The sequence below is a fragment of the Lissotriton vulgaris genome, chromosome 3_1 (assembly GCF_964263255.1).
Source record: "Lissotriton vulgaris chromosome 3_1, aLisVul1.2, whole genome shotgun sequence".
Lineage (NCBI taxonomy): Eukaryota > Metazoa > Chordata > Amphibia > Caudata > Salamandridae > Lissotriton > Lissotriton vulgaris.
The window spans coordinates 479875989-479902780 of record NC_141689.1 but is presented as its reverse complement, the minus strand read 5'-3'; the positions used below and the strand labels follow the sequence as shown (position 1 = coordinate 479902780).

Genomic DNA, 26792 nt, shown 5'->3' with positions numbered 1-26792 from the left:
GTGTGGTGGATAGAGGACTCTGTCCCAACGAGATTCATGTGGGATTGGTTGCACAGCTGGGTGCCAAAGGACGAGGTTTACAGCTGCTTCATCATAGAAAGAGCACATAGAGCACTGATCACTGGGACTCAAGTATATGCTCTTGTTTCTGGCCCATCTGAAGATACTCTATCAAGAGAAGAGCCGTTTCTTTGACTCTCCTGAGGTGGTGTGGGAATGGGTAGAGGAGAGACCTCTGCGATGCCCAGACGTTTATTCCTCCGTCTAGAGAGGGAGGGGGGCTGGAGAGATAGTGGAGGCCCAACACGAGAACGGCATACAGCTTTGTGAAATCAATGAAAGAAAAAGGGACTAAGGGCCCATTTGTTGGGTCCTGAGCACGCAGTCACTGGAGAAACCTCACCTGCAGTGGGAGAGGACCACTTGATGATGCCAGGCACAGAGTCCCTCTCACAGGAGGCTCCTGGCCCACTGTTATTATCTCTGGGGGGTTTATTTGGAAGTGTTGCAAATGTCTCAACTGCACTGTTTTGGTCTGTGTCAACGTTGGCTAGGACCCCCTAAAGTGTTAAAAAATACACTGGCAAAGCCAACAGTTCTGTCATCAGATTCCAGCAAAATATTATTTAGGTCATAAAAAAGCACACATTACCACTGGAGCCTCTACATAAAAGAAACAACTGTGTGTGCTCCGAAGTGCTGCTTGTGAAAGAGAAGAGTGCCACCACTCATTGTGAAATTAGCCAATCGCTGAAGTGGGCTACCCATCGTTTTAAGTGGTAGTGAGCAGAATAACATACCAATAGGTGAAGAGCGCTGGCTGAAAGTCATTATAACTATATTATACGTTTTCATCAATCAAAAGGTCTTGTGTAATGCCAGAACAAAAAATTTACTTCAGGTAAAGTGTCCCCATCTAGTGGTCTGCCTTATTAGTCGTAAAGGCGGCAGGCTTGCTTGCAAATAAAAAATATAGAAATAAATATTGATGACAGAGTGAGTCCCAGGAAAGCACGAGTCTTGAGGCATAATGCCTCCACTGACAGATTTCACACTCCCATTGTTTAAATTTTTCTGTAATTCAAAAGTATATGCAAAATAAACCTGAGGTGACACTTAGCAGGAGCAAAAGAACAACAAGTAGTTTGTAATTTGGAGAGCACGTTCTTGTCCTGAAAATACTGCAACCAAACTAGATATATCCGGGTGATGAGCACTGCGACATACCCATATGGAGGAATTCCAGTGTCATGTGGGCACCTGATCAGGGGAGTGGGTGCTGGCGCTCCCCTTTTTAGCAGGGTGTATAGGTTCATCTTCCAAACGTATGATACCGCCTCAGTTAGCTCTGGTTGAGCCTGGCATTTTTGCTGACTGCCACGAGGTACACAATTCCACACAGCGCATCATGATGACGCACATGGCAGACTCGAGCTCTATCCAATGCAACGCTTCTCATGAAGGACCGCCAGGGCACTACCAGTAGGATGAGTATATGAGAGAGGTCATCCTTGACCGGACGACACTATCATTACTCGCTGCTAGCCAATGTTTTTGAAGTTCAAATGTAGCTTTCTTTCATTCCACTCCTTTTATAGCGCTTTTCTACCTTATGGAACTAACTTACTCTCTTCTTGGGACTTTCTCAGTTCGCTGCTGCCTTACCAGGTTTCTGGACTCCAGAACCTCCCACGTCAAGTGGTCCTGCAAGTGCCATTCTTATGGAGAGAGAATTATTTGTGTTTATCGTATTCTCTTTCGTGGCACAGCTCTTCTCTACAGGGTGCCAGTGCTTGCACCGTTTTCAATGTCTCTTCCGTTTCGTTCATACCCCCCGCCCTTATAATATGAAATGTGTGCATGAATCTTGATTCCAGCACCTGAGGAAGTTAAAGGGATTAGCATCACATAATGCTTCCAAGTTCCTCCATTCATTTTCTGGCTCTGACCAGTACTGATGATCCACCACAGAGTAAAGGTTTCAATTACCTGGGGCCAGCTGTAAGGAGTGAGATTCAAGTTCTACTCTAGAAGGATACCAGAGGTGCAGGTCTGTCCGACAGACTAGTCATGCAATAACAGCTTGCTGTTTTCACTACAGTAAACAGCCATCCAGTAGTTCTCAATGCAGTCTAACAAAACTTATAAAAATTGAACCTCCTTCTCCATGCCCACTTACTTTTGAAAACCTGTGTGAACTTGAGGAAAACTGCCTGATTTCCAAACTAAAGTCTTCATCGTTTGTGTCTTCCTCCTCTTCGGTTTCCATGTGGTGATACTTCTCAGAGCGCGCTGCACAGAAAGTAATAGCATTATTAATGACAAGCTTCCAGTTGCAAACCTTACGCTTTGTCTCACCTGAAACTGGTGCCAACAGCTGTTAGTTACTACCCACCTCAAAGGTGTGCATTTTAAAGACCTCAGAAGGGAATGAAAATCTAAGGTGACCCGCCCGAATCTCAACCTGTGACCTTCAAATTACACAACAATCTATACAACAGAAGCATTAATCCACTAAGAGCTCTTGTCCTAAATAAATTTACCATACCTGGAATAAACAAGTTACACGAAAACAGTACGAATATAATGCACTAGAGTCATTCACGCCAGGTTTAGAAAAATCCCTTAGAAAGCGTAAGTGCCATTATCTCAAAGATGCCTTGTGGCCCAAGCAGACTGGGAAGGAGCAAGTACTCACTATCGAAGTAGCTGGTGTCATCCTCAGACTCCAGCTGCGGGATGAACTCTGCCTTCTGCCTCAGTAGGCCAGTCCAGTCCAAGGTGGAGAAGAACGGGTGCTCCTTCACCTCAAAGGCCCCACCTGAGGAAGCAAGAGGCAGAGGCAGGTGTGACTCCAACACAAATCTAAGGCAACAGCTTCTTTTCACTGGAGACTCCAGTAGCAAAGGAGATGTAGGAGGTACTGAGGCAGTCTCCAGTCTAACACAAGGAGCCCCCAAGCCGCACACCCTCGCGGCCATGTGTATTGTCCACAAACATGCCACAGTGAGTCAAGTGAGGATCAGACCATGCAAGATGCAATACACATTGATAACAGGAAAAGAAATAACATTTGCAAACCTGTTGTGCGTACTTTTGTCATTTCCACAAAAAACAAATTTGGTTATTCCACTGGATACTGCTTTGGTAAACCACGGTTATTGTTTGCCAACCCTTCTGGCTACTTAAAGACCTCACACCACACTCTGTAGGAAGGACTTTGGCATACCTTCTACATACCACAAATCAGCTGTGTGATGTGGACGTATGTAAATTGGTCTTGAACTGAACAGTGTCAAAAGGGTTCTGTAGTCCAACACTGTCTAGGTTTGGCGTGCATGACAAAACTACATTTATCCCCCTTCCCCCTCCCTCAACCCCCCCCGCCCCAATGCAGACCAAAACACGTGTTTGGGCTTTTTGGAGTGATAGGCATCGCTTCTAGGTTGACACCGTAGGATGCATCCTCCCCCCCTTTAAAGCACCAGCTCTGTCCAGACTCATGCAGTGAGAGAAAACAAAGGCTTCAGGGGAGAGAATGTGAACCTAATGGGCTAGGACGGTCAATCTTAAAAAAATCTGGGGAACGGGGTTCGAGTCTCGGCAATGACGCTCAACGTCCTGTGATTCTGGGCAAATCACTTAATCTCCCCGTTCACTTAATTTCCCCGTGCCTAACCAACAAAAAAAATGAATGTGTCCTTGTGTAAGGTAACTGGTGCTCATGTAAAGCCTTTGATACCTTCGGGTCAAGTTTGCTCTATAAAAAGCCACTAAGGCTTGCTTATCATCAGGGGACCGAACCCCAAAGCTTCCTCTCACTAGTGATGAAACAGAATGATTACATCGACACCGACTCCTCCTCCTAATAGTTAAGGAATGAATGAAGGCTAGCTCAACTTAATAATTTCAAAAAGGGTAAGAAATCTCTCAACCACCAGACGCTTTATGTTCTACGTTATATGTTTGTTTTCTGTTTTAAGTCAACGACGACAACTTAACCAAGAAGGTGCAATTATATGTCTGTCAGTAGTTGTAATGTTTATCCTGTAAATAACAATAAAAAAAAATTAAAAAAAGCTTAAGCTATCTATTGCACCGGAGGTTAAAATAAGCTGTGATCAAAATAAATTAAGGTACTCAGAAAGTATAGAAAGTGGTGCAGGCTTCATAAAAAAAACTGTGCAGAGTTTTGGCTCCACATAGCTTTGCGGGAAACACATACCCAAATACAGATTTTGATTATTTTCATTTCAGACATGACAAGGTAGTTCTCATTCAAGGTGGATTCATTTAGATAATGACATCTACTGAGATTGAGAGAAATATAATCAGCATAAGCTAATGGCTACCAGGTAACGTGCAGCTGTGTGCCATTTAAAGGGCTCCTTTACTCTCTGGTGGTGTCCTTCCAGGGGTGTCACCAGAAGCTGATGGAATACCTTTGTCTTGGTGTAACTATAAGGAAGAGTATCTCTGAACCATTTAGGACCTTCCAAAATGCCCACTGTGAAATATTGGTTACCATCAAGTAAATCTCACAGGATATCAAAACATTAACTTGCATATGAAGATGTGGGCCTCGTGAGTTCTAGTTCAGGACTAAATAGGGAGTCTCTACCAATAGTAGGCTATCCCCACCCTTTAAGAATGTAAACACCTACTTTTCCTCAGAACATTTGGAATTGACATTAAAAAGGACATCACTGCTACTGTTTACACAAAAGTCAAATTTTCCTGTGTCAGTCCTTGAGTTAAATACCTATGTGAAGGACTAGCTGCAAGAACTAAACACTTTACTCATTTACTGACTCTACAACTAATAGGTCAGAGGGAGGCGTGGGAGCCGCTTCTGATCTGGGGAATTTAGTCCCCGCTGAGTGTGTAGATTGTATAGGTCCAGGAAAAGGTCCTATAACTAGAGGGGGTCATTGACAGCATGGAGATTTTCCAGTTAGCAGTGTACTGGGAACACTGAATAGACCTTTATCAGTTGTATTGGGAGAACTGGCTGCTGTTGGCTGATAGGACCTGCTATTGGGCGCGTTTCTTAAAGTGTGCCGTTCATGAAACCCAGGATGATCTTGATAATAAAGGAATCAGTAGCCCCTTGGAAAATATTCCAGTTCAGTATAGTATTGCAAGGACATTATGGCTTTAATTTCAAGAATGTATCCTCCTCCAATGCGCCTTCTATTTGGGCTGCGTGCTCTGGGCCTAGCCTTTAAGATTTGCAGGCTATACCAGTGGAGTGCCACATTATAGAAAGAGAGCCCGTGGCCAACATTAAACCATTTCCTAAGGCTGTTTGTAGATCCTAGTAATCACTGCAAGCGCCAAGCAAGAGGGATGAAAATAAAACGCCTACAAGTTTGCAGCCCAGGCATCATATTTTGTTGTATGATAAAAAGCCCGAGGGGATGGTTTTCTAGTTAACTGTCTGTCCTTATCCCAAGTCAATTGAAAGGATGCTTGGGATTAACTGTGATTTTTCTGTGGGTATATCTGACTTAGCTGTAAGTAGCAAAGAGATACAATGGATCAAACGAGTCTAAAGGCAAATAAAATAGACCTGTGAGAGAAGGAAAGGATTCCTTTACATCTGGGTCTTCTGTTCCTATCAATGCTATCATTTCTCAAAGAGATCTACTGCTAAATATTTTAATGTTACAATTTGAATTCACAATACAGAAGCTTGAGCATGCTTTATAAGGCATGGCAAATAGAGAATGCAAAAGGAAATCCAGGCATGGCCTGGAACGACCATAAACAACAAAGAGGTTTACACAATGCCTCATCATACTCCTAGAGAATAAACAACAGAATTTGGATAACATGACAAGGGAATGCAAAGTTAGGATTTTGTCAGTGTCACCTCTACATAAAGGTGTGGTGGGGTGGACAAGAAAAGTATCATATAGCACCAAAGGAAAAGGTGGATTTGTTCATTCATAAGGAACAGGTGTCATCATTGCGTATCAATAAAATGTTCAAGATCTGCAGGAAGTCAAAAACTGTGCTGGAAGTAGCTGCAGCACTATAGTATCCAGCCCATGGGTACTCACAAACTTTCTCTCGGGGGCCAAATTTACAGTGTGGTTTGTGGCCGAGGGCTACACTGGTGGGGGCGGGGTCAGTGGGGGAGGGGGGTGGGGCTAGACCCACAAAAAAACTGTGACCATGAGGTTGAACACAGGTCCCTGCAGTGGACGCCTACGTCCACTGTGCCACCAGACCCGCATACACACACTTATCCCCCTCTCTCTCTCTCCCTCCCTCCCTCTGTCTCCCTCTCCCTTCCTCTGTCTCCCTCTGACTCCCTCTCTCTGTCTTCTTGTCTCCCTCTCTCTGTCTCCCTCTCTCAGTCTGCCTTCATTTCCTTCCCTCCGTCACCCTCTCTCTCACTCCCTCTGTCTCCCGTTCCCTCCCTCCTCCTCCCTCCCTCCGTCACCCTCTGTCTCCCTCTGTCTCCATCCCACTGTCTCCCTCCCTCTTTCTCTCTCCCTCCCTCTGTCACCCTCCTCCCTCTGTCTGTCACCCTCCCTCTGTCGGTCACCCTCCCTCTGTCGGTCACCCTCCCTCTGTCGGTCACCCTCTGTCTCCCTTCCTCTGTCTCCCTCACCCGGTCTGTCTCCCTCACCCGGTCTGTCTCCCTCCCTCGGTCTGTCTCCCTCCCTCTGTCTCCCTCCCCCGGTCTCCCTCCCCCGGTCTCCCTCCCCCGGTCTCCCTCTTCCGGTCTCTCTCTCCCTGTCTCCCTCCCTCTCCCTCCCTCCATCTGTCTCCCTCCCTCCGTCTGTCTCCCTCACTCCGTCTGTCTCCCTCACTCCGTCTGTCTCCCTCCCTCCGTCTGTCTCCCTCCCTCCGTCTGTCTCCCTCCCTCCGTCTGTCTCCCTCCCTCCGTCGGTCACCCTCCCTCCGTCGGTCACCCTCCCTCCGTCGGTCACCCTCCCTCTGTCTCCCTCCCTCTGTCTCCCTCCCTCTGTCTCCCTCCCTCTGTCTCCCTCTCCCGGTCTCCCTCTCCCGGTCTCCCTCCCTCGGTCTGTCTCCCTCCCTCGGTCTGTCTGTCTCCCTCCCTCTGTCTGTCTGTCTCCCTCCCTCTGTCTGTCTGTCTCCCTCCCTCTGTCTGTCTGTCTCCCTCCCTCTGTCTGTCTGTCTCCCTCCCTCTGTCGGTCTGTCTCCCTCCCTCTGTCGGTCTGTCTCCCTCCCTCTGTCTGTCTGTCTGTCTCCCTCCCTCTGTCTGTCTGTCTCCCTCCCTCTGTCTGTCTGTCTCCCTCCCTCTGTCTGTCTGTCTCCCTCCCTCTGTCTGTCTGTCTCCCTCCCTCTGTCTGTCTGTCTCCCTCCCTCCCTCTGTCTGTCTGTCTGTCTCCCTCCCTCTGTCTGTCAGTCTCCCTCCCTCTGTCTGTCAGTCTCCCTCCCTCTGTCTGTCAGTCTCCCTCCCTCTGTCTGTCAGTCTCCCTCCCTCTGTCTGTCTGTCTCCCTCCCTCTGTCTGTCTGTCTCCCTCCCTCTGTCTGTCTCCCTCCCTCTGTCTGTCTGTCTCCCTCCCTCTGTCTGTCTGTCTCCCTCCCTCTGTCTCCCTCACCCGGTCTCTCTCCCTCCCTCGGTCTCCCTCCCTCCCTCGGTCTGTCTCCCTCCCTCGGTCTGTCTCCCTCCCTCGGTCTGTCTCCCTCCCTCGGTCTGTCTCCCTCCCTCGGTCTGTCTCCCTCCCTCCTCCCTCGGTCTGTCTCCCTCCCTCGGTCTGTCTCCCTCCCTCGGTCTGTCTCCCTCCCTCGGTCGGTCTCCCTCCCTCGGCCTGTCTCCCTCCCTCGGTCTGTCTCCCTCCCTCTGTCTGTCAGTCTCCCTCCCTCTGTCTGTCTGTCAGTCTCCCTCCCTCTGTCAGTCTCTCTCCGTCTGTCAGTCTCCCTCCCTCTGTCTGTCAGTCTCCCTCCCTCTGTCTGTCAGTCTCCCTCCCTCTGTCTGTCAGCAGGGCCGGACTGGGAACTGAAAGCAGCCCTGGCAAATTTTTCCAGACCAGCCCCCGCCCGGCACATAGCGAGCGCGCGCAGCGCGCGAGCCCGACCACTACTAGGGTTTTTTTGGGAACATTTTGGAAAAAGACAGACCAAAATGGTGAATTTTACAGCACATTTTTCATTACATATTCAATAGTATCAACTTTCAAAGCACAGTAAATAGTAGATGATGACCTTAAAGAGCACCAGGTCTAAATAGTGATGAGGCACCCTGCCCCCTCTCCTCCAACCCCCAGAAGGATCCGCCGAGAGGTCTGAACACTCATGAAAAATAAATTAAGACGTCTGCATAATACATTCATTGACACAAAATATTATATAGAAACGCTGGGAGCATGAACAAGCACTGACCGAGGCAATAGGTATGGCTATGTTTTACATGGGGAAGAGAAATGGGAGGAGAGAGAGAGGGAGGGAAGGAATGGGGGAGAGAGAGAGGGAGGGAAGGAAGGAAGGAGGAGAGAGAGGGGAGGGAAGGAAGGGGAGAGAGAGAGAGAGGGAGACAGAGGAAGAGAAAGGGAAAAGAAGAGGGAGAAAAAGAGGAAGAGAATGAGAGCTAGAGGAAGGAGAGGACTGAGAGAAGGACAAGGAGAGGGATGGAAAGAGGGGGAGGGACGGAGAGGGAGGGAGAGAGAGGGAGAGTGAGAGGAACAGAGAGGGAGAGAGAGAGAGATAGTGAGAGAGCGGAGGGAGAGAGAGGGGGCAGAGAGTGAGAGAGCTAGAGAGGGATAGGGAGAGAGAAAGGGGGAGAGAGAGGGAGGGAGGGAGGGGGAGAGAGAGAGATGGGGAGAGAGAGAGGGGGAGAGGAAGAAAGAGAAGGAGGGAGTGAGAGAGAGAGAAGGAGTGAGTGAGAGAAAGAGAGAGAAAGGGATAGAGAACGAGAGAGGAAGCAAGAGAGATATGGGGATATACAGAGGGAGAGAGAGAGTAAGAGAGCAAGAGAAGGATAGGTATAGAGAGAAAGATTGAGAGGGATAAATAAAGAGCGAGTGAGAGAGAGCGAGAGAGAGAGGATAGAGAAATAGAGAAAGGGAGAGGGATAGAGAAAGGGGGAGGGAAAAAGAGAGGGAGAGAGAGAGAGAAAGGGAGAGGGAGCAAGAGGGGGCGAGAGAAAGAAAGAGAGAGAGGGAGGGAGGGAGAGAGGGGGAGAGAGAGAAAGAGAGAGAGAGAGAGTGGGAGAGCGAGAGAAGGATAGAAAAAGAGAGAGGGATAGAGAGAGGGATACAGTGAGAGAGGAGAAGAGATGGAAGGAGAGAGAGAGGGAGATAGAAAAGGAGAGAGAGAGAGAAAGGGGAGAGATGGAAGGAGAGAAAGGGAGAAAGAGAGAGATTTCCATCATTTCACTACAGAACATACCACTAACTTACTTATAATTTTACCCTCTCTACACCAAAGCGCCATCGTTGTTCCACATAATGCAATATTATTTCACTACAGAATAAGGGAATAGTTGAACTAGATAAAATAGATATTATTGTATAAAAAACGGGTATCAATGTACTGAATAACATGTCATTACGGTACAGCAGTATATGCCCATTAATGTAGTACAGAATGTCCCCTTGGCTGTACTTTTGAATGTAGCCATCTTTGTCCCAAATATGACCATCTCTGTGAGTCTGTACTACAAAATATGCAATGATTGTAGTACAGAAAATGCAATATGTGTATTATAGTATGTCATTGCTACACTACCGATTGAGGCTATTGTACTACAGAGTGTCATCATTTCACTAAAGAATAAGGCTAGTATTGCACTGTAGAATGGGCATGAATGTAATGTCGTTTTGTACTATGTTATATGAACATTATTTTACACAGAATGGTTCCATGACTGTACTACAGAATTAATGCAATCACTCTCCTACAGGACTGAGGCCACAACTGTCCTAGAGACTATGTAATCATTTCACTACAGAGAATGGCTATTATTGCCCTACAGAATAGGCATTAATGCAGGGCAAAACATGCTGTTATGCTACTGTAGTAAATGTGCATTATTGTATCACAGAATGTTCCCATGGCTGTACTGAAGACAGTGGCTATAGCTGTATAGAACATGAGTATCAGCCAATACTATCAATCAAATACTCTTTATCTATACTATTATCCCACTCAAATGTCCTTAAACAATCAGAGACGGCAGCACCAGACAGATACACAAAAATAACCACACATGCAGAAAGGCAAACAAGAAGCAATCAGACATTTAATTACACATGGAAACTGTCAGACAAGTATTTAGACACTGACACAGAGGCAGACACAGTCATGGTGCCACTTTAGCACACAATGTAGCTAGACACAAAGATCCAGATGGATGCAATCACACAGAGACAGACTGTGTACACACTGTGACAGACAAACATACACGTCACAGCCAGAAAAACAGTGATACAGCTATATCCAAAGAAATATATTAATATGTAAGTAAGTAAAATGTTAGCTACCCAAGAGAACTACTCTCCTCATGGCTATTAAGTAGTTCGGAAACTACTGCAATTGTCTTTTTTGTATAGCTCTTTTTATATTAATGACGTAGTATAAAATGTATTTTTATTTTTGTATAGTAATTATGAAATTAATGATGCTGTAAAATGTTTCTGTTAGATTTGTATTTTTATGAGTATGTTTTTACTTGGTGATGTAAACAATCATAAATTGATCTAATAAATTACTTACTATTAATATGTATAAACAACACACACGATAGAACAGTGGAATACAAGTCAAACACATGCTGTCAATCAGACGTACATACAGCACGGAAACAAAGTGACACACAGCAAAGACACAGTGTCACACAATACATACACAATGACATAAAACATGCACACAGTGACACTGCAGCATACAGCACATATACAGATCAAAACCACAATGACACATAGCACAGAAAACTGTCACACAACACACAATACAGGCTTATAGTGATACAAAGCCCATAAGTTATGATGACACACACAGCACGGACAGTGATAGACACCACACAGTACAGGGATGCAGCAGAGACCACATCACAGCAAAACACACATCTGTGGCATGCACACACCTGTTACTGCCAAAGACACCACTGTCACAACATCTAACATACCTAGACGTAACATAGCCAGACACACACACAGACTCAAATATCAGGCACAAGGCACAGTCACAATGAAGACTAACACAACTGCATTTGCTACATCAAGCCACACATGTACCACAGCCACAACTTTACCACTACAGCCAAGCCAAGAAAGGACCATGAGCCAAACTCAGAAGAGACTGTGGAGGTATAGGTAAGGAATGTCCCCAAAGTTACCTTGAAACTGTAGAACTGGTACCAGAGAAGAACATCTCTACACTGACCTAGTTTGCTACTCACCATGGAAGTTATCCACGTCACGAGAACACATGTCCTCAGTCTCGGCCTGTTCCTGCCTGTGAAAATGATTCCTGTTCTGGGAACATCTCTCCACAGCCATGGCCTGGTCCTGTCTGTGGAAATTATTCATCCCGGTTCTGCGCTGCGCAGTGGAGTCAGAGAGAGTGAGTCTCTTGAGACGAGACCAACCGCACCAGAGCCTCCAGTTTGTGAGAGAGGCTGGGGGGCCGCCCATGCCCCAAATAATGTTTGCTCCATTTTGTTTTTTTTGCACATACCATCTGATTAGGCCTCAATCTGATGGTATGTGCAAAAAAATTCATTGGGCCTGTATTACTTTAGTTGGCCGCCTGAGGCAACCCCCGAGAGGCCTAGCAATCACAGTAGGCCGCGATTAAAGTAGGAGAACGAACGAAGCAGCCAGCCTGCATTACCTTCGTTCTCCTACTTTAATCGCAGCCCGGACGCCAGCACCATGCGCATGAAATCAAAAATTTGAATCATGATGATGATTATTTGTCATATTCCCGAACGGTGACAATCATCATGGATTCATCATGATTACAATTTTTGATGTATTGCCTGCAGCCACAGCCCGCGACGGTCCTGTGAGCACGCAACTCAGGCCACCTCGCTCCGCACTGCCTCTGCCCTGCTCACAACACCAATCAAATCCACCACTGCACGCGATGCCTGCCCAGTGCCACCACTGCCCACCATGAATGATCATTCATTGCCGACGACTGGAGTGGATGGAAAAACTCTGCTCAGACAGGGGGGGGCTAGAAATTATTTCATTATGGCCGCACGGTCAGGCCTGAGCACGGTGCCTCTACCTCTCTGTCTCAGTCGTCTGGGATGCAGGCAGTCACGCGCACTTTTAATTGCGTGAGGCCCAATGCACATGCGACATGACAATTGGTCACCCATCAGCCCCACCCTAAGGGTGAACTGAAGAGTGGCGCGCAAACGCCCGGAGGAGACAATGCATCTGGGCGCAGGCACCTCCTCCTGATTATTAAATCCACATAGCAGCAGGCTGCCTGCATGGTCTGCACCGGGTCAATACAGTTGTGCTTTTTTCCCTTCAGGCTGCACTGCGGAGCGGAGACACGGACAGAGGGGAGTAGTAGTCTCAGTCTGGCAGACTCAGACAGTCAGACTACTGTGACTCTCTCTGAAGCATAGATACCAAGGTTTGAGATTGCTTATGTGTGACATTTTCATAGTTTCATGATAGCTATGAATGATATTCAATGACCAATGTGCAGGCAATGTGTGACACTTAAAAATGACACTTTCTCACGAGTAAAATCAAGCAATGAAGTTCATGGAGACAGATAAATATCAGAAGTTACACCCATATGAACAGCGAGAAACTGTAAGAGCATCTTGAAACTGCTACATAGCACCTGAATGGAAGGGCACTCATCGCTCTTTCATGTTTTTCATTTATTTTATAGTGCTCCTCGTACTAGGGTGTAGGAGCACTTTACATCATGCACACATTATAGATAGACAATTAACCATACGTGTGTAAATCAGCCTAAATGAAATGCTACATAAAACAGTGAGGATTACAAGTTGTAGAATCACATTTCATCCATACTAGTAAGCAATATATTTTTAGAGTGTTTGTTCTGGAGAAGCACAAGCACATGATTTAAAAGGTTCCTCTGTGCTTGGTTTTACTTAAAACAATATATTTCTATCCAAACTAAACATTTTAGCAACATTAGGATAATGAAAGTCTGAGGGAAAACGTAGCCCTGGGTTCTAACCTTTAAAACACACTTTTTGAATACAGACCCTTTGGTGTAGTTCATAAGTAATTGTGCTATATTAAGATTGTAATTTAGGATTGTAACTTATGAAGTGTGACAAAATCGGTTACCCACTGACCTACCCACATAAAATGCACTTTAGTGATCTACATGTACACGTTCTTTTGCACGGGAATATTAACATTCTGTTGTGCTCTTCAGGAGGGTGAAAACCGCTACTATCCAAAATGCCGATCTTGTTCCAGCAGCAACATTATTCTAAACATATGCTGTGATTTCCTTAAGAGCTTTAGAAGACCAGAAACAGCGAGCTGTTAGGCAGACTCAGTCAGAGCTGTAAAATAAATTATATTTTCAAGTCCAGTGCTATAATAATGACAGAGCTCGGCCTGCAGCGGCACCAGGCCAGCCTGTGACGTGAGAAGCCAATAGCAAAGCTTCTAAAGGCGAAGTCAAGCTGTACATTTAAATGTTATTTACAAGTTGTACAAGTAACACAGACCTGATTGAGTCAGGGCCATGACGAGTCTCCGGCCATCTCTCTGAAATGAAGACTGTGCAATTGCAAAAGCTCTGACTTCGGTCTAGGCGCTGCCTGCAGCATAATGAGGCTGGCACCATTAACGGGCGGCACAGGCAGCAATGTGAGCAGTGGACGCCTTACGCACGCACGCACGCCCGCCCACCTCATGAGTGATTACTTCCTGTATCCAGACTCTCCACTCAATCAATCAAATCAAATGTATATTGTTTCAGCGACGTGAAACCATGACAAGTGCGCTATAAATGCAATTACAATTCAGCCGCCGATGAGTGTGACCCACGTTATTTCACGGACCGAAAATCGGCCCCAGACACAAAACCGGCCCCCTGGCAGAAAACCGGCCCCAACCCCCTCCAGCCTACCGGGGGATTGCCCGGTGCCCGCAATTATCAGTCCGGCACTGTCTGTCAGTCTCCCTCCCTCTGTCTGTCACCCTCTGTCTGTCACCCTCTGTCTGTCACCCTCTGTCTGTCACCCTCTGTCTGTCACCCTCTGTCTCCCTACCTCTGTCTCCCTCTCCCTGCCTCCCTTTCTCTGTCTCCCTTTCTCTGTCTCCCTTTCTCTGTCTCCCTCTGTCTGTCTGACTCCCTCCCGCTGTCTCCCTCTCTTGGTCTCCCTCTCTTGGTCTCCCTCTCTTGGTCTCCCTCTCTCGGTCTCCCTCTCTCGGTCTCCCTCTCTCGGTCTCCCTCTCTCGGTCTCCCTCTCTCGGTCTCCCTCTCTCGGTCTCCCTCTCTCGGTCTCCCTCTGTCTCCCCCTGACTCCCTCTCTCTGTCTTCTTCTGTCTCCCTCTCTCTGTCTCCCTCTCTCACTCGGTCTCCCTCCATTTCCTTCCCCCTGTCACCCTATCTCACTCCCTCTGTCTCCCGTTCCACCCTCCTCCTCCCTCCCCCTCCGTCACCCTCTGTCTCCCTCCCTCTGTCTCCCTCCTCCCTCTGTCTGTCACCCTCCTTCTGTCTGTCACCCTCCCTTTGTCGGTCACCCTCTGTCTCCCTCCCTCTGTCTCCCTCCCTCTGTCTCCCTCTCCAGGTCTGTCTGTCTCCCTCCCTCTGTCTCCCTCTCCAGGTCTGTCTGTCTCCCTCCCTCTGTCTCCCTCTCCAGGTCTGTCTGTCTCCCTCCCTCTGTCGGTCTGTCTGTCTGTCTCCCTCCCTCTGTCTCCCTCCCTCTGTCTCCCTCCCTCTGTCTCCCTCTCCAGGTCTGTCTGTCTCCCTCCCTCTGTCTCCCTCTCCAGGTCTGTCTGTCTCCCTCCCTCTGTCAGTCTGTCTGTCTGTCTCCCTCCCTCCCTCCCTCCCTCCCTCTGTCTGTCTGTCTCCTTCCCTCCCTCCCTCCCTCTGTCTGTCTCCCTCCCTCCCTCCCTCCCTCCCTCTGTCTGTCTCCCTCCCTCTGTCTGTCTCCCACCCTCTGTCTGTCTGTCTCCCTCCCTCTGTCTGTCACCCTCCCTCCATCTCCCTCTCTCCATCTCCCTCCCTCCGTCTCCCTCTCTCTATCTCCCTCCCTCCGTCTCCCTCCCTCCGTCTCCCTCTCTCTATCTCCCTCCCTCTCTCTATCTCCCTCCCTTTCCCTCCCTCCGTCTCCCTCCCTTTCTCTCCCTCCGTCTCCCTCCCTTTCCCTCCCTCCGTCTCCCTCCCTTTTCCTCCCTCCGTCTCCCTCCCTTTTCCTCCCTCCCTTTCCCTCCCTCTGTCTCCCTCCCTCCCGTTGTCTCCCTCCCGTTGTCTCCCTCCCGTTGTCTCCCTCCTGTTGTCTCCCTCCTGTTGTCTCCCTCCCGTTGTCTCCCTCCCTACCTCTGCCTCCCTCCCTCTGTCTCCCTCCCTCTGTCTCCCTCCCTCTGTCTCCCTCCCTCTGTCTCCCTCCCTCTGTCTCCCTCCCTCTGTCACCCTCTGTCTGTCGCCATCTGTCTCCCTCTGTCTGTCGCCATCTGTCTCCCTCCCTCTGTCACCCTCCCTCTGTCACCCTCCCTCTGTCACCCTCTGTCTCCCTCTCCTTCTGTCTCCCTTTCTCTGTTTCCCTCTCTGTCTCCCTTTCTCTATCTCCCTCTCCCTATCTGATTCCAGACAGATTATATGTAGGCCAAGGGAAAAGAGCCAGGTGGATTGCCGGTTTGACAAAGTTATCTAGTTCGCAAAATGAAAAATACACACATAAGAGATTCATTCAAATGCAAGACATATAGATATCGCAGCTAAAAAGGCCTCTGGAAAAAGCTAACTGCTACGGTCAAATAAATGTGTGGATACTATACACCTGTCTAATAGATTTGATACAGTGTCTATTTTACTTGGCGGGTTGTCTTTCTGGCACTGCTCCTGTGCATCCATAGTACCTCAAGCACAGAGATAAAGCTTCTAGGTACTACTGAGTTTAAATAAAATAAGCAACCAACAGAAAATTAACCCTATTTTTGACGGGGATTCAAGTGCAAGGATTTCCTCTATTGAATTCCCTCCTATTTCTACTAAAAATTGGAACCAAGAAAGCTAAAAAAAACTCACTTCTTCAGTCAGATTTCCTATGCTGCTTCCTTCCATGCCGTGTTATATGCCCAAAACCAAGTCATGCCAGTCCCAGGTTCAAATCTTCGACTAGTATAATTGTCTATGCTTCATCTTGTGTTATCAGATTACTTGATTTTGATTACAAAAACATTAAAAGCAAGTAATGTTACAAAACATGATGAAGACTAGAAAGTGATGCTAGTCACACAAATAAATGTATGGTGTGTTACATATTAGTACAAACTAGTTAACGTGTAGGATCTTTTAAGCTGCTTTTTTAAAAGATGAAATTCTGGTTACATTCCCAATGACATCAGTTATAAAACTGCAAAGGAACATGAATATTTTTTTGATAGGGAAAATATGGTCTTGTCTCTGTGTGTAATAAATACAAAGACACCCAAAACATGTTTTTGCAGAAATTTGGAACAGATTGGCCCCGTGGGTCTCAAGTTGCAGTTTTGCATAACGTATTGCCTCTTAATGTGGAAGCTAGTCTGTGACTTTAAAACGCGGAACACTGTTGCAGGCTATAATGATCAAATGTCTTAAAATTGATATGTGCATTAATATTACCTGTTCCCAGTCGTTCTAAAGGATTTTGACGGAGCAGCATGGTAATAAGGTTCTGAGCATCAGGCGGTGGAGCATCATCATTGTCAGGCCAGTTTATGTCATCTAAAAGAAAACACATAGTATAGAAGTATTTTAATGACTGCATCAGAAGCATTCGAGTTTTGCTCTACAATCAACACTTCTAGTATAAAAGACGTTGTTGCACTAAAGATGCGCATGGATTCATTGTGAGATTGTGGGAATGCCGGGTCTCCCAAATACTTGAAACAACATGTATAGGCACCAGTGAGACTAACCTAGGCAACTAGTTTATTGAAGCAAAAGGGGTCACTGGGCGAGAAGTGTTAGACAGCGGGTTCATGGTTTGTGAGCCTAAATAGTGTAGGAGCCAGCAGGGGGTGCTGGCTAGCTTCGAATATGGGGATCACCTCTGCATGGTATTGTAGGGAAAATTAAAGGTGCATTCAGAGGATGAGTAGGAAGAGAGGCATATGTATATGAAGATGATTTCAGAGAAGCAGGGAGCAAGAGAATGTGTAGTATTGTATTGAGCATTAGGGTGAGATGACAATGCCCTTGTAGGAAATTGAGAGTTATGGCAAAGTCATCAATACCCGGCATTTAGTGAACAAGGTGTGTGGGGGTGCAGAATTTCCTCTATATATCAGCAAAGTTCTCAATAATGGGAATATCCATGGCTGGGAGAGGAGAGTAACAGGAGACAAACACTGACCAAACAGTTTTGTTGAATGAACCAGATAAAACTAAGTCAAGAACTGATTGCAGGTCATGGTGGGTTGATTAAGGTTTGCTGGGATGGAGTTGGTGGTGAGTGTTCTTTTTCAGAAAAGGACTTGATTGCTGTGGCTGGGGGGAATCTTATACTAATGCAGATTACCGTTTGTTCAGATGCTGGAATGGCTCATGAGTGAGAAGTGTTTTAGTGGAAGATATAAATATTAGATCTCAAGGTTGACCTCTGAGTGAATGGAAGCAGAATGGATCATTGTTTTGGAGTGTACTTGATGAGGTGGGTCGAAAACATGGTCTGTTGGTGGTTCTGAGGTTTACTTGCCAGGTGTATAAAAGGAACAACCAAGCACCTCCCCATTAAATATACCTTTTTGGTTATCATTACAAGCCCACTATTCAGTCTTGAAGTATACTTTTGAACCTCAAGAGAAAAGCAGCTTTCATGAAGGTAGAGAAAAACAACATTTATTAAAATGAGGTTGGGATTCTTTGTGCAGCCCTCATTGTGGAAATAAGTTATATAATGTCAGTTATAAATGACTTTACCCTTTGAATGGGGGCTATGAACAGAAAATATTTGGAATATTTGGGCAAATAACTGTAGCATTGCTCTTTTTGTCATGACGGGCAGTCAAAGCCTGAAGTAGAGAAAAAAAGCAAATGTCAAAAAACATGAGAGCAGAGATCAAGGATTTTCTTTCCTTAGGATTTTCTTTCCACCTCGGCTACCCATTCTTTATTCTACCTTATGCCACTTTCTTTTACCATCCTACACTTCTTGATTTAGCATACTTGTGCAGGTTATTTTTCAATCCCTGCTTTCACCTGCCTTCATATTTGTCTCTTCATTTTCTCTTCCTACTTCTTTCTGCCTTTTCAGACTCTCTCTCTCTTACTCAAAGTCTGATATTGAAAAATTATTTCAGGACCCAACAAATTGGTGCTGGTGTGCGCCACCTGCAATCACCGGCATAAAGCAAGAACTAGTGGCAATAGTCTATGCATCAAATGAGCAAATAATACAGAAGACTTTCCAGCGCTTATACAATATGCTGTAATACGAAGGATCCGAACTGAAGAATACATTCGTAAAATTAAAAGAAATCTCGGAAGACTCCCCTCAATCAAGTCTTTTGGTCTGCACCCCTGCTGACTGACAGTCTTGCTCTAGAGACCCTCTTGTAGTAATCTAATTCAGTCTCAGCTGATTGTTTCAGACCTGCATTCCCCCGAGCTAGGTTTGCACTTTATAAGTACATTATTTTACCCACTTTCGGAAAGCCAGCTCTATCACATCGTTATCAAGCGACTCGCGATTTAATAAAAAACAATAAATCCTCTGCACTGGTCTCTTGGTTCGCAGAGCATGCAGTTAAAGTAAATGTGTGTGAAATTAAAACAGAACGCAAAAGGCATGCGCCAGCCTGAAGAAACAGCGAGGTAAGGTCTGATTTGGAGATGACATCATGAATATGTATCGCCGCCGGAAGGCATCTCGAACAAAGCCAACATTCACCACGCGCCTTAATTAAACAGTTGATTCCCCTCGCTAACTTATGCCCCAGTGTATCCCATCAAAACACAGCATGGCTCTAAATCCATAAACAGCTAGGTTGCGGCATCAAAGGGCCGTGGACACTGCGGGCGACTCACAAATCCACTTCATTCGAGTTTACAAACATCAGGTGGCTGGGGAAAGGGCGGGAAGAGCCACCGCGTGTAGACGCAGCCCCTTCCTCCTCCCAGACCTAAGGTCTGCGCCTGCAACTAAAGAGGATAAAGAAGAAAACAACTGGTACAGCATCCTGGCGACAAACCTTTGGCATGGCCGCAGCCTACCAGCGCATGTGGGCTGGCCAGGAAAACAGCAGGGTGGGTTGCAGGGGATTCTGTTTCATTATCACTTAGTTTTGCCATAAACTGCATAACAATTGTTGGGGTCAGCCTGCAAGTGAAGATCTGAAACGTTATGCATTTTAAATGCAAGAACAACAGCTGCTACCGAAATAACACTACACTTCAGCAACCAATGCCGAGACCATTAACAGTCTGTGAACAGGGGTTGTTGGCTTTTACCCATTATTTGTTATGAGGTAGTTACTTGCGCGGAGGGTTTATTACATTTAAGCTAATTCCTTCATTGCGCCATTAGCAGTTTATCCGCATCTACAAATGTAGTGTTTTTAAACTCTATTCCCCTTTTGGGACATGCACGGTCGGGAAGTCGGTGAGTTGCCAAAGTAGAAGGATGTTATACTGTAAACGTCAGTGGAAAGGTGAATATAACCCACTCTTCAGCGCACAATCCAAAATGAACGAGGCTGCCTGTGTGTGTCCTCGTGAAAGGGCCCTCCAGTCTCATAGATGTACCTGCGCCTGGTGTGATGGATGGTCAGAGCAGTGTGGGAGAATATGTCCTGGCCGCTTGAACTGAAACACAGACAGCCCGATTCACAATGGTATTTGCTGCAGTACATGTAGGTTTATGGCCATAAATACCTCTATTTACACATGCCAAGAATTCACAAAAGAACTTTGGGTTTCTCCGCCACAAGCACAAGTAAATCCCAATCAAGGAGTGGGAAGCGGAGATTAAAAGGCATGGTAATCCTTGCAAGGCTGTGACTGCCTACAAACAAATGTGTGGGGCGATTCACAAACTCGAAGTCTAATCTGACGCCCTCCCACCCTTACAACTGTAGGACATTTATTCTAGCCAATGGTTAGAGTAAATGTCTTTCCAGGATGGAAAGGGGAACAGATGAACCCTAGAACTGAAGGGGTTATAAGAGAAGGGCTTTCTCCACAGGAAAAATGTTTTCCACTTGAAGGGGAAAAAAAATTGCACTGTAGCAGACTCCTTAGAAGCTCTCCTCGGAGCCTGACTGGTGTAGCCTGTACTGCACTCTCCTGTTACACTAGCCTCGGCTCTCACTTGCTGGGCAGTTGTCAGACTGTCAACATCAGTTCGGGTGGAACTCATGAGTGCCTGAAGTGGAACCCATATATAGGAGTCTGCTCAACATCACACAGCTCTTGGAATCTTAACCTGTGGCTGACGACTGTCCCTGAGGACTGATCCAATTGATGGGCTGCTGTTGCTGTGTAGAGCCCCATCTTATCCAGGCGTTCACTTCACAAGCGAGCCCTCCTCGAAGTGCAAGTCTTTCTACCTCTCTAGCTCCAATAATGCGCCCTCAGAGACTATGGGGCATCTTTCGTAAGGAACTCTTCCTCCATCCTCGTAATCCTCACCTCTGCCCTCACTTGACCATAGAGTGGTGGCCTCCTCTGAACCCACCGCCACTCTGTATGACAAGCTGGACATTGTGCTGGAGGCCACAGAAATGTTCTGAGTATCATTACAGAACAAGATTGTTACAGTGGTGACAGATTTCAATCTATTACTCGACGATCACCCTAAATTAGCTGACAAAGTCACTGCTAAGGAACAGTTGCCGGCCACTTTTCAACTGCAAACAGGAAATGCAGAACTACTTGCTCACACTACATGATCAAATTCACTTCTTAGAGGAGAGGGCAAAGGAAGCTAAAGGCCACTCCCGTAGAAACAATGTTCAAGTGGTAGGACTCCCTGAGAACGCGGAGGGCCAGGGTCTTATATGGAAGCATGGCTCCACACTTTTGTATCCTCCACTGCACTCTTGCCCTTCTTGACTTTTGAACAAACTCATCATGTGCGGATGAGTTGGCCACTCCGGGGAGCCCCACTGAGGCCGCTAATGGCACGACTACTTCGCTACAAGGACCGTGATGTGATCCTGAAAGAGGACAACAGGCTTGATAGTCTAGTAGTGGATAATGCGCAGGTGATGATTTTATTCAACTATACTTTGGAAGTGCAGCATCAACAGAGTTCTTTTCTCCCTGTCAGATGCAGAGTCAAGAAATCTAACATTAAATAATCTCTTATATTCCCAGCAAGGCTTTGAGTGATGTCAGATGGTAAATCTGTCTTCTTAACAGGACTGGGCGGAACGGTTCCGGGCTGTGGATGCCGCCTCATCGCAGTTCCTCCCAGAGTAGTCGTGGGCCTCCAGTGGATGCTGTTGGCACTGTAGGATCTGCCAGCCAAAACTGTTGTCACAGTCAACACACTCACCTAATCAGAAGCTAATTATACAGTAGAGGCAGCATTCGCAGCAAGTAGCAGTGGGATTCCAAGATGGTGTTCCGTCCTCAGATCACAGCGGAGACAACATACTCTTCTAGCAAAAAGGAGTCATCGACATCCTGCTTTCCTCCACTGGGCTCCTTCTCACCATCCAAAGTGATTCCACAAACAGCAGACAATATCCTATAAATTCTTTCTGGTGTTGGGAAACCTCTATCTCATGATATGAAGCTCTGAATGCATGTCTACCTAATTTAGCACCTGTCGCTTATACTGGAAGAATCCCTTAGCATAATTGCTGTCCTGTACACTAGACGCTCTGCTGCATTGTGAAAATCTTATTACTCACCTGCTTGCATGGCTGCAAGCGGAACTCTCCTTTTCCAGCTTCATTGGGCTGCAGGAGCCCTGACAATATTTCACAGTTTACAATCTGTGGGGCATGCCATTTGGCTCAGGCCCGCTACATGGATACCTGTCGCCTTGGGTTCCAGTGCCCAGCGGGTGCCTCCCTGACTTTCGAGAAGGCATGGAAGCCGTCGCCAAATGGATGAAAAACAGCTGCCTACAACTAAACACCAACAAAACAGAAGTACTCATCATGGGCCCAAACCCCGACGCCTGGAGCGACACCTGGTGGCCCACCGCCCTCGGAAACCCGCCAACCCCCACAGACCACGCACGCAACCTGGGAATCATCCTGGACTCCGAGCTCAAAATGGACCGCCAGATCAACTCTGTCTCATCTTCCAGCTTCCACACCCTCCGCGTCCTTCGTAAGACCTACAAATGGATCCCCCTCGAACACCGAAAGACAGTCACTCACGCCCTGTTCACCAGCAGACTCGACTATACGGCAACGCACTCTACGCCGGAATAAACAAAAACCTCATCCGCAAGCTACAGAACATCCAGAACGCCGCCGCAAGGCTGGTCCTCAACCTGCCAAAACACTGCCACATCTCCCAGCCCCTGCGCACACTCCACTGGCTCCCCGTCGAGGCGAGACTCACCTTTAAGATGCTCACCCACGCACACAAGGCCCTCCACAGCACCGGACCAGCATACCTGAACAGCCGACTCAAATTCCACGCACCCCAAAGGACCCTACGATCAGCCCAGACTTCCTACGCCGTGGTCCCCGCAGCAGAAACCCCAGATCGGGAGGCCGCTCCTTCTCCTTCCTCGCGGCCAAAGCATGGAACGCCCTTCCGCTCCACCTCAGACAGACAACATTGCTCCCCATCTTCGCAAGAAACCTCAAAACCTGGCTCTTCGACAGACCCCCTCCTTGATGGAATGGAACCTCCACCCCCCTCACCCTTAGCGCCTTGAGACCCTCACGTGTGAGTAGTCGCGCTTTAACAAACTCCTGATTGATTGATTGATCCCTTAAGCCCCCTCCAAAATGCAGGGCCCATTTCGGCCAGAACTGTTTGCCTGTCAGTCTCCTAACCCTGCATGTTGTTCATGGTGAGGCATCTGCCCAGTTCCTCTCCTATTGGTCTCAGGCTCCAAAATGATGCTTTAAACCTGCTGAGGGATGCCTTTGTTGCAGATACCTGGCTTAGACTGACGGTATGGTGGATACTGTGTATGTCACATGTTTGACACTATTCTGTTAGCATGTGTGTTTGTCTCCGGCAAACCTAGAGCTGGCTAATGCATAAAGCTTTTTTATGGCTTTCCGCATTTCATTTGCTTTGCGCCTTTACATAGGACACAGAGAGCGCTAGGCACTCCCAAATCACCTAACATAGGGGTTTGCACCCTCGCACACTGTATATGCTGTCAACCACCCCGTCATTAGTTCATCTTCTCTGGCATAAGCTGCTAACAAGTTTGGGCAAAAACCTGTTGTGTTGTTCCTCTGCTCTCAATAGTATTATGAGTTTTCCTTTGTTGGCTTTTATTGGATCTCAGTTGTTGCCGTACCTACTCTAACCATAGGATCCTAGGTGAGCTTTTGGCACAGTTACCACTCCTTAGACAGCTATCACAATGGCTAACAATAATATACTTCCAGGGAACATTTAAAGCATGCACATCCCTTCTCCTACATATGAGGTGTACTTCCATCTCTGCCACAGGCCAAGACACATAGCATTTCTGCAAGTATCCCAACTAACTAAGGCAGAGGCTGAGCGTGTGCAAAAGCACTGGAGGGGTGAGGTATTTTCAACTAACTTCTCCGCATGTGTTTGTGGGGGTTTAGTCTGGATCAGGGCTGGAGTTCTTTTCATGGCAGATGCCACAGTTACAGACCAAGAGGTGCACTACATCTTTACAGAGGGCAAACGGAAGGGTCATCACTGCTGACAGGCTTCCTCCAGGTCAATTTCTACTCTACAACTCCCTTAACTGGGTGATAAAATGCACAGGGGTGCAATTCAACAGGAACACACAATGCATCTAGTGAATCGACATCTGCATGTCATGGGGATGGGTGGCCATCTAATAGAATGGTTCGATAGTTCCTTACATACAAACGCACGCAGGGCCTCTTGCATCAATGAATCATCATTGGGATTCAGAAATGGGTCACCCCGTTCGAACAAGCAGTGGCAGAACATCCTGGCATACCCCACCTTGGTGTGTCGTAGCACTCAGTTTAAATTAATTCAATTCGACCTACTACACAGGGCCTACCACACTCCAGACAAAATCAACCACTAATTTCACCACTCGGATGCGGTTTGCTTCCGCTGCCTCATGCTAGGTGCAATTTTTCTTTTTTTTTAATTAAAAGCTTTTTATTGTATTTACTTTGAGTAACAGTTATCGGTGGCAAGAAACAGGCTCTATCCGCACACAGGCCAATATGCATTCGGACTGCAACTTCAAACAATAGTGCCACACACCCACAGTACACAGCTGTAACAAAACAGAAACACAGATGCTGATTTCTTGCATATGTTGTGGACATGCCCCACACTCTCCCAGGCTGGGCATCACAACCCTACTGGCCCGGTGCAAAGGGACACACATGCGGTTCTTGGATCTGGCCTTTTTGCTAGCTCAACAATTGATTACCTATAGATGGAGATCACCCACCCCTCCTCAACTCTCAGCCTGGGCCCTTCCATTGAAATCTGGGCCCAGGCTGAGATTATTGCCCGCCACCGAGAGGATATTAGAGGGCTGCTCAACGACCCGATGTCTGCCTGCTGGGACACTGCTGACTGAGCTACAGTCTTCCATGAATGACGGCAACCTCTCCCCTTGATTTCACTAGCCTTATGCGTTACCACAGTTCTTATTTTTGTTGACTGACACAGTCATTCCTGGGTGTTTATGTCCAACCCTTTATTCCAAGTAACATATGCTTTCGTGCTCTACTGCTTTACCAGTTATCTTTGTTTACTATGTAGATATGGGCTAGGTATTTCGTTTCTACTTGAAATGTGTTTTATCTTTTTGCTTTAGCAGTCCTGTAAACTATCCAATCGGACGCTCTAGTCTGCGTATTTTTTTTTATTACTGTTCTGTAGACCTTTGCCTTTTATACTGTCCTATTAACGGAACTGTATTGCTTAAAGGCGCTGTTAACTGTATGTACTGCTTGTGCACTACATATTTTGCTGTATAAGTAAAGCTATAAAATGCTTGAGTAAAAAGACTTTTTAAAATCAGTATGACACAGCAGATGAGATAGCTGTGAGGAACATTTTACACACATTATTTAAAATGCGTTATTTTTTCACACATTCCTAAAGAAGCAACTATAACAGGGACTTGTAATAAGAAAATGGAGGTGGAACTTGCATTTAAGGTGCTATTCTTCTATAACGTCCTTATGAGCAGTGATAGTGGGAAAATAGTGGTAGAGTAAGAGTTAAAGGTCTCTGCATAAAAAGCCAATCTTTCATAACCATAATCTGTAAGCTTGCCAAGTCATGCTTTTGACTTACATTGAAGAAAGTATGTTTTTACATACTCTTTTTCGTGCACTATTACTTTTGGGCCTGTTGGATACTTACCGCTGATAACTTGCCCAAACAGCTCCTCCGGAGTATCTCCGAAGAACGGTACGCATCCCACCAGAAACTCGTAGAGAATGATTCCCATGGCCCACCAGTCCACAGGCTTGCCATACCCTTGCCGTAAGATGACCTCCGGGGCTATGTATTCAGGGGTGCCACAGACCTAAAGGTAATATTTCAACAGCATTACTGGCTACTAAATGTATTTGACATTAAAAAAAGCATTAAGTTGTTCATCAGCATTTAAAAAATACCAACTTTGTGTTATTTTGACACTATGTTAAAAAGTAGCCTCCTTTAAAACTGTAGACCATGTAGTAATAACACTGAGGCTGCAAGATAATGTAATGAAAATTATGAAATAAAGAAACTATATTAAAGCTCAAATGAAAAAAGAATGTTTAATGATTCCTGCCCTGCAGCGAAATTCTTAAAACTACAGAAAAAACACAGCCCTTGGACAAGCAAAGACATCTACCACAACTATAGGGAAATTGACCAACCGTGGAAAAAAGCAAGGGTAAGCAACCTGCACATATAAAAACCCACAAGAAAATAATTATACACCACTATGCGTACAGTCTTATGCTAGTAAAGGTCCCGTGCTACAGTACAGACCATATACAACAGTGATTGAGTGGGATGGAGAACATACGTCAAAAGATCACGGAACTGACAGCAGCTATTTTAACAAAATGCAGCTTACAACCTTCCATAAATTAAACTCATGCTCCTCCCAGCTCACATCACTCTAAGAGCGCACAGATTGTGGACAAGCAGTAATGAGGCATGCTTGCGGGAAATGGGCCATGGCTTGGATTGGAGCTCCCTTGAGTCGACCATGCATCAGGAGTTCTGCAAGCACTCTGCAGAGACTGCCAGGCTCTTCCCAGAGACGGCTTCACATTCTCGCTTGCGCACAATTAGATCGTTCATCTCACTAATAGACCCTAATGCCGAGGGGGAACCTGAAACAATCTGTACAGCCCCATGGCAGTACTCCGAGGTGCCTAGAAACAGCCTCCCACTCACAAGCTCCTCTGCCTGCCTCTGGATGCTAATGTGCCTCCCATCATGGTCGTCCAAGTGCAGGGAGCCAGCATTTCCATCTCAGAAACAAGCAAGAAAAGCTTTATACTGTCGCAAAACTG

At 46.6% G+C, this 26792-nt stretch overlaps 1 protein-coding gene across 7 annotated transcripts in view; it reads right to left on the bottom strand.

Moving 5' to 3' along the window:
- The window catches only part of MAST4 (microtubule associated serine/threonine kinase family member 4), a 1854902-nt gene that overhangs the window by 99013 nt on the left and 1729097 nt on the right, over positions 1–26792 (bottom strand). For all 7 annotated transcript variants that reach the window (XM_086960700.1, XM_086960701.1, XM_086960706.1 and 4 more), the window contains 4 exons: positions 25639–25804; positions 16771–16872; positions 2699–2821; positions 2180–2292 (listed from right to left, as the gene is read on the bottom strand). In XM_086960700.1, coding sequence (XP_086816826.1) covers positions 2180–2292; positions 2699–2821; positions 16771–16872; positions 25639–25804 — 504 coding nt within the window. The remainder of the gene's footprint in view (positions 1–2179; positions 2293–2698; positions 2822–16770; positions 16873–25638; positions 25805–26792) is intronic.